Below are 20,189 nucleotides of genomic sequence, written 5' to 3'. Positions count from 1 at the left end.
GGGTTAAAAGAATACTTCAAATAACAGAAACACAAACAAAAGAAATTATGAAATTTTTGACACTACTCCAGCTTCCGTCAAACTGTTAGCGATGCAAAGGAAATACGTACTGGGGCAAAGTGGTCGTTCTTCTCTATAGCACACTAACGTAGAAGGACCAATGTTTGTCTCTAACAACTTTATTTAAACTAGGCTTAGACAGGCATAAAAAGAATGTCGGATCTAAATATACCATTTGAAGATTAGAAGTTTTTCGCTTTGTCACTCGCGAGGAAAGTTCCTTTCAGTTGAGATGCGTTATTTCCCCCATGCGTGGTGCATACGCGTTGGATACAAATCATATTTACTCAGTGGGTTCATCGTTTGATTGTTACAACTGAACAATGAACGGACCATATTCGTTCACAACAAATCAACAATAATACTACTACTAGAGGTAGAATAACACCACAAAACTTTCTATTACCTTTCGATGACAATTGTAAACACGATTATAGTAAATACAGTGAAAATATCATTTACACGCACAAACGTTTTATTGTTGATAGGAAACAAATAATGAAGTCGGGTATGCGTTTGAACCGAACATTTACAGTATTCTTAAAAAAAAAAATATTTTGCCATATATCTTTTTTAAGAGAGTAAAAGCCCGTGATAACTTCCGATAGCATACCACTTACATCTCTTATTTGACAATGTGTTGATTTGGCTTGGTATGCCAAAAACTAAAGTAAATGCATTCTTGAACATAATGAATTAAATACGGAATTTTCGTCAGCATCGAACGTGAATAAAGTATTTTGTGGCTAGCATAATTGATTTACATTATGATTACATTGATCACAACACCTTTCGGGCAATCACCATTTAACCTCCGCCCCCACCCCCAAACCCAAAGAAAACAACCCCGAAACAAAGATAAACTGATAAACTAGTATTACTTTTAACAGTATATTCGACTTAATATTTAGCTTCTATAATATTTAGTACATTCAATTTAATAACGAAAAATGAACCACACACAAGAAAATAAAACTATCACACAAAATTTGTATTGTGAAAAACTAAAACAAAACACATTAATTTAAGCAAAGAAATTTTCAATTCCCAAAGCTAATAAACTGGTAGTCTATAATGAAAGTTTGTCATTAATATAAAGTGGTTCTGTCCACAAATTAATTAGCGCTTCCTTAAACTTTGATATTAAATCTTTAAGGCGCAACAGGGATTGGGAAATCTTAAATAAACACCGCCATTAAAGTCCAAAACGTGTCAAAAGATTAGGTGATGAATTGCTCCCGACCGGAAATAATTTCACACACTAGAGGGCGTAATACTGGATATTTCCGTCTCCGTTGCTGGAGATGGCTGCCTTCGAGAATTGATATATCAATCTGTAGGTTATATTTAATAAGGTCTTTATGGTCTCACAAAAATCGACATTTTCTAGTCTACAAAGACATTTAATGTCATCGTAATACCCCAATTCTAGCATTTAAAGTACAGAAACCGGCCGTGAAACGATATGGCATACGTAGTTGTCTTTTAAAACTAAAAAAAATAATAATAAAAAATGCAACCCCATTTTAATGGATGTGAATTTACCATTAGTTCATTACCCAATGTTACATTGATTAAGGTGGTTTATCGGATTATTTCTTTTGACTTAAAGTAAGCACGAAAAATACTTTTCTAGGAACCGAGCCTAAGGTTATCTCCACTACATATACTTACGTCTACAGAGATTTCAACGAGCAGTTTATCTGCTAATAAGCCGGACATGGATATGATCTATACATGTACACTAGATATAGGTTTAATAGAAGTGCAAAGTAAAAACAACGGATGCTTATCTAATATGAAAGACAACTTTATAGATCAAAGAAAGACTAGCCCATAAACTGGTAATTTTTGTTTCTATTACTTTACTCCTACTGTAAATTTAAGATCACAGTCCTAACCCTTTAAACTCTATAAACTGTGTGCAAAATGCCAACTGTCTAGAATCTTAAATACTGAAAGCCTAGTCCAAAACACAAATACTTTTTCTACTCTCTACGTCCCTTTAAAGCGATAATTTCATATTTTCTAAGAAAGTCAAAACATAATTATTTCTATGTCTTTTGCTCAATAGGTTTTTAACTCACTATTATACGATCATAGGTATCATTACCACACTTATAAAATCATTCACACCGGAAATAATAACACATTACCCCCCTTGTTTTTTCTATTACCCCCATGGAATAGCTATCTTCAAACAGTTAAAAAAGGTATTTTTGCCAATTTCTCAACTGGCAATATTGAATTATAGGATTATTCTTTTAACAATGTAGGGCTGTTTATATATATACCATCTATTTTAAGGCTTTATTTAAATACATTTAAAAATATAACTTAAAAATATGAATATATATTATACAAATCTGGTAACTTAAAAACATTCCTTTGTCATCAAGTGTTACGTATGTTTTACGATTTCCATCAATAGTCACCAGGGAACTGTTAGTGATTTAACGATACCTCATTAAGTCTTTTTTATAGATACTGATCAAATTCTCACACTAATCTGAATAAACAATTTGAATCTAATCACATAAAAGGAACAAAAACAAGGGAGCCATAAAATATCAAATACCATTTATATCATCTTCTCTTACTGTATTTCTTCACTGACATCCAATTAAAAAGTTATTTTATATTTGCCAGAGAGTGATCAGGTGGCCGTATAATGGATAAAAAGAACAGTTATTACAAAGCTGAGCTTTAGCAAACTTGAGCAAATTTAGATGCAAATGAAGTATTGTTATTTCTGTGTAGTAATCTGTTGTGCGAGATGGAATTGAGATGTCGTAAGGTTAGACGTCCTGTCACGGCGTCGTTAACCTTTTTCAGACGTAAAATGGACAAGGAACTTTATTTCAATTTGCACTGACAGCCAAGCAAATGAAGCAAGCGACAGATTTCGCTCGCCAACGATCGTGAATAAGATTGACATATTGTGATAAACTGAGCACCACGGCTACCAGTTGTTTTCTGTGACGCAAATGTTGGGTAGATGATAATTAATTGGTCGTCAACCAACGCTAGGGGTCTCTGGAGACGGCGAATTTCATGGCGTTTACACTTTAAAATCTCCCGTGACGACATTGATGTCTCATATCCTCGCTTGCAATTTATGGATTTCTCATTTGGATTGTTTTATTAGGTCTTGCGGTGAAGTGCTTCTATTTCTCATTTGTTTGGAGAAAGTTTGAAGAAGGAAACGATACATTAGTCAAGAGATTATTTTTACTCGCCCATCACACTATTGACTGTCTGTCTAGATATAAAAGAGATCTGAATATATCATATGTTATGATACCTTAATCAAATGCCACACAAATCTCTGTAAAAATATAACCCATCTCCATATTTTAAAACCCACTCGTATACAAATTTAAGATACCATCTCGAGAGACCGCTTTATTGATGAGGTTTTTCAGATATCAAAAGAGTTTTAAGAAAATCCATGAATATTGCATAACTTACTTAACAATACAGCAATGGCTGGAAAAATTTAAGGACGCTAAATCACTATAAAAACAAAAATGTAATTTTATAATATACCCTATTCAAAATAAACCTTGACAAAAAGGATTTGCCAATCACCGACAAGACTATATTTTTGTCAGTAGCCCCAAAGTAGAAAAAAAGTAATCGACAAGGAAATATATGTTATTGATATGCATATCCTACACAATTCAAATGAATTCACAAATAATTGAAAAAAAACCAATGGATGATTGAAATTTGACAAAAATGTTTTGTTTGGTCAAATTTCACCATGGACCTTAGCATACACTTGTATGATAAGGTCCATGATTTCACTTATCCATAATTTTGTCTTTGTTTTAATGAAACGAGTTCAATTTTGGATATGACGTGAAGATTATGCATTTCTTAACATATTTCCTTGTCTGTAATTTTTTTTGCACTACTTTGGGTGATATTGACAAAAACTCTCTTGTCGGTGATTAGTCGCTAGCCATGATCTGCGTTAGATGAGCTCCTTAGCTTCTTATGCGTGGGACTAGTATTAAACCTAAAATATCTATTTCGGGGATGGAGAGGCACATTCATCTGTCTCCGAATTTGCATACAATCTAAATGGAGCACCCTAGATGGAACTGTTAAGTAAAATTTAAAATTATTTTTTCCAATCTACAACCCTGTTTAAATAACGTTAGCAACACTATTTATATTCTCAAATTCGTCCTATACTCTTGCCATTTCCAATTTCCTTATTACTAGAATTGTCTGCGCAGGCCCAACATTACACAGTTACAGTTTTGTTAATGTCAGGGGTAGTGGCACGGTACGTTTACTTGTTTCGGAACAACGTATATGGCTCCTCACTTACTGATGCTGAATTGTCAAATTCCCTCAATGAATTTTGTTATTTTGCTTGTATAAATGATTGTGTTTGTTCTTTGGTTTTATTGTCGCCACCATTATCCATCTGCAGGTCTTTTAATATGCAAGATGGCATAATCGTTGTTTACAAGTTTACTAAATGGGTTCATATGGTGTAATTCGCTAATGCCGATTCTAATTTTGCAGTTTGTGAAATTCCACAAGAAAGACCCACAAGAAGATAAAAGCGACACAAATGACGATTGGAAATTAAACGTGGAATAAAAAATACTAATAACTGACCACATAGCAATCCTATGTACAGTAAGGTCCAACAATATCTTTAACAAATTTGTGCTAAACTGGCCATATTTAGCCAATGATATCCGTGAAAGAAATAGTTTATGTAGGTATAATAGGGTAGATTAAAACGTCGAAATCTAGTTTTAATGTGAAATTTCCCCATGTCCCTTGCAATTAATATAAACGGGCCATATTTTCATTTCTTGTACAGATATTCATACCGAAAGTTCAGAAATATTTCATTTTTTTTAGATCATGGGCGTATGTTAGATTTTATGCCATGCGATTTATTCTGTCCGTCGTGTGTATGTCAGATGTTTTATTATTGCGATGGTTTTGATTCAAAATTTGTTTATAAAAATTACCGTGTTCGACAGCCACTGAACTGTAAGTGAAATGACAGCTGATGTAAATTGCACTCAGAGTCAATATGAATATTTCTTTAAAACGTTATAATATAATTAGGTGAACATTTCAGTAAATGCTCCACTTTAAATTATGACTATTTGTCGCTTTAAAGTATTGAATGTATACTTATGCAATGTAATGTGGGAAACAACATATTTTAGAAACAAGTTCACTTTCTTTCCATGAAATTGTAAAAGTGAACTATTCCGTAATTAAGTTTGAATTGTTCCCCTTTGAATTTCCGTTCTAACAAATCACTTTATTACCAATCATAATGAAAGAGTAAATCATGTTGTCTGTCTATGAATTATGACTACGTGTATTCGAAGTGCTTCTTTTTTTAAGATTTTATTCTTCACCAGAATAACAATTTAAAAGGTTAAAATTTCCATTATCTCCCCTTGTGTTTGTTTTACTGATTATTCACTTCTTGAATAGTTCTAATAGAGGCGGATAGTTTTATACCTTGGATATAAGGTTGATTAACATAGCAATGATAATTACACTCACGGACATCGTTATCGCCCGGGCTATTCTCCTTATTGACCAGACAAACACCTCAAGACATTTAAAAAAGATAATGTTTTACTGATTATTCACTTCTTGAATAGTTCTAATAGAGGCGGATAGTTTTATACCTTGGATATAAGGTTGATTAACATAGCAATGATAATTACACTCACGAACATCGTTATCGCCCGGGCTATTCTCCTTATTGACCAGACAAACACCTCAAGACATTTAAAAAAGATAATGTCTAAATGCCAAATTACAACTTAAACTGTTAGCAATGTGAACTCCTCAAATAATGTAACATCAGGTGTTCTAGGGTTAGTAAGCACATTATGCCCCATGCACGACACTCTATATAGCTAACTGTCTTGAGACACCGAAAGCTACCGTGTTAAAGATAAACTCGGATCCAAAGACCACCAACTCCGTGGTTTAAATACAAAAGTACAATTAGCCATGTGAATTCCCCAACCCAGAAGAGGTATCATGCCATGTCTCTTGTACATCCTTTCAAAGTAGTGCAGATGGACTTAAATGTTTCCTAATTACCGGAAATAAACATTTTGATGATTCGTTAAATATACTGCAAGAGCTAAATCTGCCTATTGCATATTTTCTTTAGGCCTGGAATATTTTCTAAATTATTAATTAGACAATAATTAACTGATCCAGGCCATAATCAACTCTCGATGGCATCGATATTTCTCCGATATTAAATAGATTAGAAAGGTTCAGCCATATTTTGATTTAATCTAAAAATGGGGGAGCGAGACTTAGCTTCGAACAACCAGTACAGTGGTTGAAATTATTGCAAACACCTTGTCAACCCTACAAAGGCTAATATCTTCGCTTGCAATAGAGTAATTTGAATGAACTTTTCAAATTATTCATTTTACATTATCTATTTTCGAACTATTATAGCAAGAATAATCAGCTCTTTATCTAAATCTTACATAATGTATCTTTCATCATAATAACATTAAATAATCTATGGTACACACAGTTAGGGTTGAAATTTTCAAGATAAGAAATTAATATATTTCAGATTAAAGAAAAATTCAAATAAAAAATACTTGAACTTCTAGTACGGATATTTTAATCGCGTTAGCGAAATTCGTCGAGCTAAACTTTTTGTGCCGTGTAGACATTATGTGAATTTCTTCTCTGTCCTCCTTTTTCTGATTTGGCACGTTCAAAACGTTGTTTGAACAGCAAGTGTTCTCTCAGTGCTACTGAACTGAACTGATTATTTATATTACATACGGAGGTATAAAACACCCACCTTGCGATTCATTATGAATATAGATATTATTGACAAAGACATATGTCCAACTTCATGTCGATAGTTTAACACCTCATACCACTTACCGTAGTTAACAAATGTTTAGTGTGGTCAAATATTCAAAAAGAAATCGGACGTAATTACTTTGTATATAATATATATCCCGGAACAATCTAATTAAAGTAATCATTTATCTTTGGACATTTAAACAATCTTTAAAACTAAACTATCAAAAATATCAAGAATAGAACCATAAAAATACAATTTATATTTTCATTTACAATGTTTATTTGGGAATATAATTATACAATTTCTACTTTCCTGTTCAGTCGGGAGTGAAATCAAACGTTGCAATAAATCTGAGGTCACAAATCACGTAAAGAAAATGAAACATAAAGTAAAGGAAATGGTGACACAAAAATACTAATATTAGTACTTGTAATCACTGAACTGATTATATTCAAGAGCTTTGATATTTTGATAAGAAAGTGTATGACGGGGCGAACAAATTAAGAGAACAGGAGCACGGTGATGGAACATCTCTGATAGAGACATCATCTTTGTGAAAGATCAATGAGACGTCTTTAACTCATCAGTATCAATTTACAAGAGACTTTTATCAACGAATCTGGATACATTAATCTTGTTATTATCTTATATGCAGATTAGAGGTCGAGACGGTGCCATTACAATAGAGCAATACCGTGTATTGTAATAGTAACAACGGGATAATAAAAAGACCAGCTAGAAGGCTATTGCTCACGTATTCAACTCTTCTCACGTTCTTCTTTTCTTATTACCATACAGTGTAGTCGCGTGACCATCTGGAAGAACGCCTGTTACAATAATTACTTGATCCCAATCAAAAGTAGTGATACATAAACCAAAAATTTCTAAACAGGGCCAACGACACCGACAGACTTCCATTTGGGGCAGAAAATGAGTCCTTTTATCCTTAACTAAATATTTGTGTAGGTTGTTTTTAAGATATAATAATAACCGTAATATTTGTTAATGCGTGTATTATGTTTGATATTACATAACAATAGAATTTGATTCAATTTTAATTCGCCAATGAGCTATTTATAGAATGTAGTATTTCCGAAACCTGATAGATTTACATTATGTAATATTTATTCGTGTTATTTAATACAATTGATATCGATAAGCTCCCGTCTCCATTGAATGTGCCTTCTTCCAATTCTTATGAATTCTTTTGCCTCAAAGATACAGTTTTCAAATTTATCGTTAAATGACATAATCACTAAAAATTAATTTAAAGCTAACACAAATTGTAGCTTTTTTTATTCCTGTTTATAGAATCCTTTTAAATAAAAAAATAAAATATAAAACACTTGACTTGAGCATAACAAATAAAGAACAATTTTATAAACCGATCACAAGGAATAATTTCATAAACACAACATAATATTTAAAAAAGAAAATTGTAATCATAAAAAATTCTCTTCATTTTCCAACTGACACTTTTTTTTATTATTATTCTAAAAATATGTATCCGTATTAGACAAAAATATACATAGTCTATGAAAATAAATTAAGGAAAATAAATTCCATATTTGACCATCAAATAGGTATTTAAGAAATAACTGTCAAAATACGAAGTGATGTTGAAAGAAATATTTTGGACCACAATAATGGGATTTCATTGTAAAATATAAATCATTATTAAATTATTGCATGATTATATAAGATACAATAAAACATGTAACCGATTACTTTAATGGTTACAAATATTATATTAATAAAAATTCAAACGAGAACAATTTTCCTTTTGATTACATAAATCCCCATATTGAATAACAACAGCAATATTGGTTCCGAATTACGGTAATTTCTATGAAAACGTTTTCATTTACACAAATGTAAATATTTGAGAATTGTGTTGTAGAGAGTTTAGTGAACTAAAGGGTCGTGTATGTAAATGATAGAAAATGGTAATGAGGTATAACTTGAGATTTTAATGCCATATGCTGCATTATTCGTCTAATCTCTTCTTTGCTCTGCACATTTGTGGTGAAACATTGGCTACAATAGACACTTGAATACTGTTAAACATGTATCGCTTGTTGCCAATATAGAATACAATAGAAAATTTCATTTCAAGAGTTAGGGTTAGGCTAATCCTGAAAGAGGCAGGTGTCCTACCTAAACACCCTTTGTAAAGTTCCACTTGTCGAAAAATATTTTTTTTCTTAATTTATAAGAGTCTCCTTGAAAAATTCTATAGAATTACAATTCGCCGTTTTGAAAGAAAGCGAAAACACTTGCACAATATCTGTGCCTCCATTTGTTTGCGTGATTCACCAAGTCTAATCTGGCTCTTATTTGTTTTATGAAGTAAAAGAGTTCCCATCTCAAGCTCTTTTGGGCGACAGAAAAGAGAATTTTCCTAAAGACAGGGGTCGCTACTTTTTAAATAATGCTTATCTTTTAAAGCTTGATCTAAAGTTTGTTGACAGCAAATAAAATCTTTTAAGAAAAAAGAAAAAAATGAAACCAAATTTCAAATTTTGTTGATTCGGGTGGAGATTATACAATCTTTGAATTACCAAAATATAAACACATTTGTGTCAATCTTTCATATCCGCTTTTTGTCAAAAGATCAAAGCGATCGATATGCCTTGTTTTCAGAACATATACCTCGAAACTCCTCCGATAATTTTAGTAGCGTCATAGTGCCAAAAAGTGTATACGTTTTTTTAAAAACATCTTTTGTAGTTTCTTTGTAAAAAATGTTTTACTTGAAGTAAATGTTTTAGTATTTAATCTGAAGAATTATGTGATGGACGACATATTTCTCATTTTTCATCCTTTAGGTTTGTAAAAAGAAATCCATGTTTCGAAGATCGTTATTAGATACATAATTATTGTCTAGTACACAAAATAAAAGTTTCGCCAAGTTATATTAATATTATTTTGTAGAAATCTATTAAATCCAATATTTAAAGTTTTGCTTGAAATCCCGAATCGAAATCATAGATTAATATTAACATATTAATACAAAATACATCGTCTATTTCCGATTCCCAACCCCTGCTCAGAACGTATCTAAATCAAAAATACTATTGATACTATATTTACTAGGTATAAAATTATGTACCCCGTTTTAAAGGCATATTAACTAGATTTTTCAATGTATGCAATTTGAAATAGATTTTGAAGAGTAATATATTATGACACTTGAATGTAAGACTTACCTTGAATATTCAAACTTTCTTCAAATGATATTTTCTCTGTTTTTATCTCAGCAAAAGGTGAGACAGTTTCATGTGTTGACATGTGTCCAGACATCTTTAGTTCAGATGATGACATTCCGACTGTTGCAGACACCGTTGAATGCTTGGATGACGCCGTCGGCATAGAACTTCTGCCAAGTTCTAATGCGGAAAATGACTGCATATTTGTAGTCAACTTCCCGTAAAACTGAAAAGAAAGACAAGAGAATACTTATATAATATGCTGTATTAGACCATTTTGTAACGCGACTTGAAACAGAAGTAAAGACGCGTGCAATTTCTGCAAAAGGTGCGATCATTAAAACAACCTGCTTCAGTAATAGAGTTATGGCGCTTTCAGTCATTCGGTTGTAGCAATAGCACGTCTGCCCCGTACAAAATGCTCGCTCGAGTGATGCCAGCTAAGTTATTTCAAGAGTGTTTGAAACCATGTCTTAAATCCTGAAAATCTCTGTCAGAGTAGAATTAAATCTGTGATTGAATAAGGCTCTCCGGCTATTAATCGCATCAAAGTCGATTGTGCCAAAAGTAACTGTTCTTAAGTTGGTTTAAGATAGAAAGCCAGTGTTTACTTTTATCAGTATATTAATCAGTAATAGGCAGATCGAGAGGAAATTCTCTCCAAAGTCACCCGATTATTGTCGATCTGTTGTAAAGCCTAGGTGCTTGAAGATGTGTTATAATTGTATTATCTGTATAATGCCGTTTGGAATCTAGGCAGAAAAAGAACCGGGCGAACTTTTAACGTAGACCTTCAATATGCCAGTAGTAATATTGACGCTTTATAAATATAATCGGAGAGCAAATGAAGGGAAAGACGGCTTGTTGTTCAGTAATAAGAGATGACATCGATTTGCTAGGGTTAATCAATCGGCTAATCAGCCATGAAATTTTGTAAATAGAGCAGAGATTAATCAAAAGACAGTTGAGTAACGGGATTTTCCTCTGATATAATAAACTTCAGTTAAAATCGTCTCCACGTGACTGCATTTCCTATTTTATCTTCCATGGCATATTATCGAAATGAATCATATTGCATATGACTCCATATTTGACATGTGACCCGGGAGTCGGTCCCAGAGGAGGTAAAATTATCATACAAATAAGAAATAAAGATGATAGCGGGAGTTATTGAGAAACGTTATGGCGGGTTATGAAATAGAATCTGGGCATTTAGTGCAGCCAGTTCTGTGTATATCTTTATTGGATCGCTTCAGCCTAATTACTGAATGTCGATCACAAATTTTGATTATGTTCGTCTTGATGGGGCGAGTAACAAAATGAGAACGCTCCGCTTATAACAAACGATTGCTGACGAATTCCCTAGACACTTCAAATCTGTCGCCTTTCAGCAGTCCAGATTAAACAGAAAAGATTAATGCACAACTTTCTCATTTTCTCTTAGGTTTTGCTTCATTTTTCTGGCTAACTTAATTTTTGTCAATTTCATCTGAAATGTACATGTGGTGAATTGTCGTTTTCCACCTCCGAGCATCCTGTTGTCAGCCGAGATGTAAATTTCATATAAGGGAGAAGAGGATTAATACAAACATAAATCACTTTCACCATTTATCACCCTCCTTCCCGTGACTCTCATTAAATGGCCATTCAAGTGCTATTTAGATGAAAATTAGTCTCGTCTTCCAACAAGCAAAAGAGGTTGGAGTGAGAATAATGGTGTTTCCTTCAAAGCCGTTCAAATGAACAATAACTATTTCTTTTATGCCGCCTTGTGCGCAAAAACAACGCCGAATGGAGATCTAATTTCACATTGAAATGGAACGTCGCAATTAAACAAATTAACAAGAAGCTATTTCCCGTTAGAATTAACAGTGAAAGTGGCACCATGTTTTCCGACGCGAATTAGTCGTCTGTTTGTCTGAAATGACCCCTGAAACATCGGCAGACGCCAAACATATAAAAACAAAATCTTCACATACTCATTCATTTCACTCGGAAAATCCAAATTAATTCTCAACGAATTTGCAAGGGCAACAAGACACGTATGATAGCATTTCATAATGAAAAACACACTTTCTGTCTTTATTGATCAACTTATTAAATTACCAGTGTTATGATAGTCGCTTCTTTTAAATAATCCGCTCTAAATCAGCGCTGATTAAAAGAGATGGTTTGTCGAACAGACAGATAACCAAGTAAAAGACACAAAACTTTCTTCCAACCTAAACATTAGTTCATAGACTTGGTATGAATGAAATCTACATCAATAGAACACTGGCTATAATAACAGGCTAAATCTGAAGATTGTTAAATTTATATTCCATTTGTTAAATTTACAAGATATATTCCGAATCCCTTTTAATCTGAATTGTCGAGGGTGAATTATACTAGATAACAAATCGGGGTAATTAAAACATAATTTAAATCGCCAGTCTATTCCTTTTTCTAAATTACTTTCCTTAATGGGAACTCTACATTGAAGTCTCTGGATAATATTTGAGGAATTTTCAATCTCTTGCAGATTACAATATCAGGAACATCAGTTCAAAAATGGCTTCATTCCGTTCAATGTTTACAAATGTGATGATTGAAAATGTGTCAATATTCAGAATCCACCACCAACGATCTATTGGATAAAGAAAACATAAACCAACCCAACCTTTTAATCCGATTGAATCCAAACTGGGAGATTTTAATGATATTATAGTTTTTGTTTTCTTAATTAACTGTTAAATAATCAATCTGTAGTCGAGGAAATTCGGATATTTCCTAAAAATACAAATGATGCACAGAGAATTTATGTAACAATGTTTTTCAGACAAAAAAAAAATAGGCGCGATTTCTGGTAATATCACACGGGAAAACGTAAAGACGACTTGGTCAGATAGAATTTTCGGTTATAAACAATATTTTATTCATAAATGAATGGGATTTAAGGACAGGCATGGCCTATTTAACCCTCTGCTATAAATATATATAAGAATAAACAATTCTAACATAAAAGATGTGCAAGGATAATCAAAAAAATAGTGAAATTTACACGTTTAGTGAATTGACTTTCACACATATGTGTTTCACTATAATAATGATTAAAGATACATTATGGGAGATAAGATAACGAGTTAGCAGTTCTCACTATAATAGTTAAAAACTAGATAATGTAAAGCCAATTTGCTGAAAATTTCAGTCAAATTGATCCACTATGAACCGAGAAATGAGCGATCGAAAGTTCCGCATAGCCTCGGTGATCATTACTAAAGTCGGTACGACAAAAATCATAGTCTCGATTATACATTTAATCGTTAAATCGAGGAGGAAAGTTATGCAGCAAATCGGATCATAATCCAACAATTATCGCAGGCTAGCGTTGACATCGAGAGTTGATTATGGCCTGGATACGTTAATTAATGTCTGATTAATAGTTTATATAACATTTCAGGCCTAACGAAAGACCTACAATAGGCAGATTTAGCTCTTGCATAATGTATGTTTAAGAATTCCTAATTTTAAAGTCGTTTGTAAATGACCCTTTTCAAAAATTTCGTTGAGTCTGTTATATTTTTAGTCCTTGAAGTTTATGTGTGCGATGAAATAATTACCCGCAACATTAGTTTTTTTACATCCCTCCCCTCAAATCTGTTCCAAGTAGTTTCTACCCTTGCTAATTCCCCTGTTTAAACTATGCAAATACATAACATTTACTATCGTTTTATAGTCACCGTACGTGGGGATGGTGGGGGTGGGTATAATAATATATTTTAATAATCAGTTTTCATATTTATATTAAGCCAAATATCGTGGAAAATTGCCTCTTTTCAGACTGCATAAAATAAATAGGTGATCTTTGCAGAGAAGCCTCTACCACGGAAATACATTCATACTAAATGTTGTTTATTTTAGAAGAATTTAGAGGAGACGGGTTTTTTTTTCAATGCAGATACAGTGGTTGGTTATGCCACTAAGAATATTTATCACCCAATAATACATTCTACAGTAGATATGGCTTGTGTGATATATTTCATAATCTACTGCGATATCTCCTTAGGAGATATCGTTTTACATGAATTTGATTGGTCAGTTGAAAAGGAACTACTTTTTTTTATTTTCAAAGAACAGTTCATTTCTTATTAAAAGTAACTTTTTTTAAATTAAAAATGAACTATTGTTATTCCATTGACCTTGATGGAAACACTGGGTCAATATAAAGGACTTTGCAATGGTTGAATTGCTGTCAAAAAATGATGTATCACTACGCCGTAATGTTCAGTAAAAGTGAAATCTACAGCAAAGAATTATATTTATCTATTTGTGCATGTAACAAGGGATTGGGTGATAAATAAAATCTCCTACTCGTCGTTTTTGATATCAAAAAATATCAACACTCGTTGATAAAGTAAAAAAAAAAAACTCGGCAGAGCCTCGTTTTTTCTTACTTTATCAACTTTTGTTGATATTTTTTGATATCAAAAAAGACTGGTAGGAGATTCTCTATATAGCAACAACAAAAATGTAAAAATTAACTCATCAAAAGATACCCCAAATCCACAACCCAAACGAGTGATTACACGATTATATCGGAGCAGAACAGTAGGACGTTAAACCTCATTTCATTTCACACGATTATAAGGATTTAAGTTATCTATATTGTGTTTATGTTAGGATTTATGATGCCCCACTTCAATCGCCGTAGAATACGATTTTTGTTTATCTTACATATTTTCTTTGAGAAGACCATTAATATTTTCAGTCTTATACATTTATTTGAAATTTGTTATTAGTATATTAATTTTAATTGATTGAAGACTGTTAACTTTAAAACAGTGCATCGTGTTTATTAAATGTAACATGTGTTTTACTCCGTATTTTGATATAATGGATATGTCGATCAGACATTAAAAATATATTAATATTTGAAGAATCTCTATTAGGTTATCAATAGCGATCTTTGAAAATAGTTTAGTTTTTAACCGTAACTAGAGATATTACAAAATATATTTCAGATCTTAGCTTATAGAATTATATAAACTTACTTACTACTGATGAACGAATTAAAAACTAAAAGTTTAAAGCCGTCATTTGCATTTTTCGGAGAGTATCTTATTTTATACAGGAAAATGTACACAAATTAAAATTTAGCATTTAATTGAGAAAAGATAATCTCCTGGTCTGGTTTCAAATGATGTGAGCTAAAATTATAGGTGGCGCTGCTTGTTTTCACCCAAATCTGAGACACTGGCAAACATAAAAGATACCACTGGCCTTTCCTTTTCGGTTCATAATTTTTTTTTTGTCAAACCAAAATTTCCACACTGCGACTTCTTATAATTATAAATTGTGATATTAATTCAATGCCTTTCTTTGGTAACAAAAACTACCATAAAATCTAGATTCTACTTACTGTTATAAAGAAAAATAGACTTTATTAAGAATTCATAATCACTTTAATACTGGTCAGCTTTATTCGGCTTTATTCAGCTCAAACTGCTTTATAATTAGATTAATGGATCGCTCTTCTAATGCAGGTTGTCAATAGAAAATATTGTTATAATAACAACTAAACGTGAAACAATATCATTCTATTCACGTTCAGGTTCCCGACCTCCGTCTATCTGGCACAGTTTTCATCTTGTCTTAAGACTGGTTTAATATAAGACTATTTTTACTTTCTCTCTCGAGAATTAAATCCACACGATCTTATAACTACAGTACATGCCGAGAAAGAAAGGGGTTTAATATCGAGGTCTAACAATATTCAGACTGTTAATTTCAACATGAAATTTATATTTGTTTGTTACTGTAGTGTTTTACCTTTTCGCTACATTGTTTCGGTTCACACATTGAAATAAATCTAGAAACCAATTATTTTAAAACTACAAACCATTCATTCTTAACAACCACAAAAATTAATTTGATTGCGAATTAGACTGGAAAAATTGTCAACAAAACTGACAGAACAAACACAACAATAAATCGTCACTGTGATAATTGTTACTGTCATTTTCTACTCACCATCCGTCACTGGACGACGTGCGCTAGATACAGTCGCATGATTGAATATGATGTGACGTTAGTTGCCTGAGCAAGGAGTTACTTCCCAAGATTATTTTAGGAAAATTGAACCTGTCGTAATTTATCGCTTTGATAAAGCAGAAATGACATAAATATTTGACTTGAAAGCAAACAACACCATTTTCAGCAGATTTTAAACTCTGAAAACATAATATGCATAAAATGAAGTGTGGGCGTATAAAAAGTTTTAAATTAAACAATGTGTGTATAAAATTTCAAATATGTTATTTCATTTTCCAATATCTATGAAAATGAATAAGAATTTTTAAAATCTGTATGGATTTAAGAACACCACCACAAGATTCTCTAAAGTAAAAGATGGGAACACATTATTACACTTTCAGATAAAGACACGAAGCAATTTAAAAATATTCAATCACATCATTAAAACTTTGAAATATTAAAGGCTATCTCTGATATGGGCTAATAATTTAAATATCGTTTGCGGGCCGTGTCACAATGCAACAATCAACCAAATATTGTCCTTTTCTACCTCCTATTTTGGGGAGATAGGGGTATGGTCGAAATATAATGTTTACAACATAAGCCACATATTTACAATCTCTTCACAGTTTTGTTTATTTCTATTGTCTTCTTTGTGTTTCATGGGTTGGCAAGATCGTGCTTTTCTTTGATTAGGTCGAAATATAATTGTTGATTTCATTGAATTTTATGTATTTGTTTTGAGATATGACAAAAAAGCCTTCCTTCAAAATTTTACGCCTATATATAAAGCCAGTCTTGAGATAAAACCAATTACGACATTAAAAAAGATTAGTAAATTTAAGATTTTTGTTATTTATCATAGTGTAATTCAGAAAAGATGAAATTTCGTTTTGACAGAGCTTTTTATTGATCAAAATTTATAAGGAATCTATAATCATAGGTGCTTTCTGATGATATCTCCTATGTCATTAAGATAACGGTACTTGATAACTAGTCCTGATGAATTTTCAGACTGGTGTGTTACTTTATTTTGTTACAAGGATTGCTAAATTAATGGCTTGAGACTGTTGAGGTATACAAGTAGATATACACTCAAGACAGAATAAATCCACACTAAGTTTGTTTTTCATTAAATTACCTTAAGTTATTATGTTATTTTTTTTTTTTTAAAAATTATAAACGTAATCCTCTTACGTTATGAAAAAGCAAATTTCGGACATTAAAATATAAACCTTGAAGAAAAAAATTATATTTGGAAGCAATATTTTCCGTTTCCATCAATATAGCAGTAAAATACTCCAGAAATACGACAGATCAAGACACGTGAACGTTGTTCGAGTTACTTCCCCTTTAATGTATTATTGGAAATGATCCCGGTCCAGGTTGAGCACGATTATAGGAATGAAAAGAAGCTTACGATATAACTAGTTATATTCATTAGTTATTCAGAGTAAGTGGAATATAAATAACCTTTCACCCATTGAACTACCTTTGTTTTACATTTTTGATCTTTTTTCATTATTAATTAAGTTCCTAAATATTATAATCTTTTGACAAAATAAAATTACTCATTTACCTTAGGGAAAAAACTGTATTGGATATTTCTAAAATGAAAATTAGTTTTCTTTTCTTTTCATGACTTTCATAAGAAATAACAGTATATATAATAAAATACCTAATGAAAACTACAAGAATTATTAGTCTGCTATTGACTTTTATTTGGATACTGATAAAATCTTCAGTCTCATTGAATTACGTACTTTGTAAAGAAAACTTGCCCTAAACGAACAGAAATCTCTCTGTTAAAGTATGTTAAAATAAAGGCTACTTACGGCACTGTCACTCGTCGTCCAAATGCTATTACTAAGCAGTAATGACTTATAACTAGAGGTGGAAATGTGTTACCTAATGGTGCTTAAACACTTCCAGTGTCTATAGATACCATTCCGACATGATAATATCGGCTATTTACATAGTCAAGAACTCTTAGCTTTCTACAAGACGAGAGTTTGGCAAAGAGCTAGAAGGTTAATTCTCACTAAGACTTATGTATACGGTTTACTTGTTTCTTTTCTCTTTGTAACAGTTTCACATGCCAAGGTCTTTAAATGCTGTCCCTTTTGAAGAATTGTTTTGATTTTTGTGTATTTTTGAGGAAAGGTTGACCAACTTGAAGATTTTCACCCTATAATGTGAACTTTTCACCCCTTTTAAACCAATTTATACACACCATAGGAAATATTTTTAAAATATTTAAAAACAATATATTTCATCTTATAACAAAAATTATGAAAAAAAAGACAGCCCGAGAAATAATTTAGGACATATGACAAAAGTTAACTTTGTAATTGTGATGTTATGACAGTAAGAACATAAAAGTATATTGTATTTAGTAATAAATAAAGTACTCGATCGCGGTACAAATGTATGTATATGTATATAAAATAAAGTAGATAAAGTACAAGTACTTTATTTCCCTTTGCAGTTATTTTTTTTCCGTTTCATTTTCTTTTCTTAATGTGTCACATAAATCTAAATAATCAATTAAAATACAGAAAATTGTAGTTCTAATGCATACATACAGAAAATTGTAGCATAGACGTAATTTCCCCCCTGATTTGATTCCTAGGTATAGCCGATAAATGCTGGGCGAAATTAACGACATACACGACGTCCCTGGGAAAAATAGATACATTTTAATCAACAAGAAAAACAACCAGCGGATTTACAAGAAAATAAAATTACGGAAAGGTATGCCCCGAAGTCAAAAGGACAATATAGGCTCTTTAAAGATCCACAGATTCCAAACAATCTGATGTGTAACAGTATTGTTCCTTCGGGATTTTTTGATGATTTTGGCGTCATCAAGAATTCTGAAGATAGTTTGGACCTTTTCGAGTGTACATGTCCACTCATGTACATTTCATTCAGATTTGAAGTATGCGGCCTTTGAAGGAAACCGCAAATGAGTGATAAACAACAGGAACTTCAACTATGATACAAATGTGATGGTCAGTTGATACTTTCCGTCAAGTGACCATTTGTCGGTGGTCACTGGCAAGAGGCCATCTGTTGTGTCCTCACTGGTCCGAGAGCGTCCTCGTGTAAACTACGAGCTTTTAAGATCCCACGAGACCAACTTATTCTGTCATTATGTCACGCGCAAGTGAAATCGATGTTTGTATTTGAGTTGTAATGAACAAACAATAGTATGAATTTCATAGAAGATACTAATACGACACATGTGTCTCAACGCACGCGTAATATAGTTTTCATTAGCCCCGTCTCGAGAGTAATAAAGCATTCCGATCACAGGAGATTAACGGTTATAATATGCATATCGAGTTTTCTTTCAAACAATTAACTAATTTATGAACCGTTACTTAAAGAAGAGATATAATAGGACACAGTTATCATTATAACGGTGCAAACCAAGCTGTTTTCACATTTATGTCTGAAAATCTAATTTCTATTTCTTGTGTAGTGTATGCATGAAAATTAAACCCCTAACAACATAAATCCAAAATGTCTGCTAGGAATACCAGGCAGTTGTTTTCCTGGAATTTTAAAAAATAATATTTAAAAATCAGATTTTTTAACTCCTTGTTTCAGATCCTACATACGTTTTGGGCAATATTTTGATGTTCGGGTATATTGTTTTTATCTTAATGCAAAAAGAGAAAGAGAGAGAAATGGGGTTTAACGTCCACGTAGGGTTTTTTAGCAGTGGGAGGAAACCGGAGTACCCGGAGAAAACCCACGAGGTTGGACAGGCGACCCTACTCCTTGTCACGTACAACCGGGGAATCGAAACCCCGCCAGTTGACTCAATGACAGACCGTATGTTACAGCGCAGCGCGCACTTGCTAACCATTCGGCCATCCAACCCCCCTAATTGCAATAAACATGACTTATTTGGCTATGATGATCTAGGCCGTTTATTACAAATTAGTGTCGTTATGTAGATACGCCCTATTGTCTACGATATCACCCTAGGTGGAAGCGGACGTTAGGCCCCACTGACTGAGATATACACAATTCTACCGCGCGTTTTA

At 32.4% G+C, this 20,189-nt stretch overlaps 1 protein-coding gene across 3 annotated transcripts in view; it reads right to left on the bottom strand.

The window, feature by feature from the left end:
- Nucleotides 1-18,073, bottom strand: part of LOC126811382 (pituitary homeobox x) — a 62,448-nt gene extending 44,375 nt beyond the window's left edge. Inside the window, exons 1-2 of one of the 3 annotated variants that reach the window (XM_050536957.2) lie at nt 17,967-18,073; nt 10,120-10,345 (exon numbers count right to left, since the gene is read on the bottom strand). In XM_050536957.2, the coding sequence (XP_050392914.1) occupies nt 10,120-10,321 (202 nt within the window). In that variant the 5' untranslated portion in view covers nt 10,322-10,345; nt 17,967-18,073. Of the gene's footprint in view, nt 1-10,119; nt 10,346-10,466; nt 10,524-16,128; nt 16,148-17,966 lie in introns of those variants that run through there. The other 2 variants (XM_050536954.2, XM_050536953.2) reach the window with 2 other exon arrangements.
- Between the last annotated feature and the right edge of the window lie 2,116 nt (nt 18,074-20,189).

This window comes from Patella vulgata, chromosome 2, assembly GCF_932274485.2.
Source record: "Patella vulgata chromosome 2, xgPatVulg1.2, whole genome shotgun sequence".
Taxonomy (NCBI): Eukaryota; Metazoa; Mollusca; class Gastropoda; family Patellidae; genus Patella; species Patella vulgata.
The sequence above is the reverse complement of the archived record's forward strand: the minus strand, read 5'-3'. Positions and strand labels throughout refer to the sequence as shown.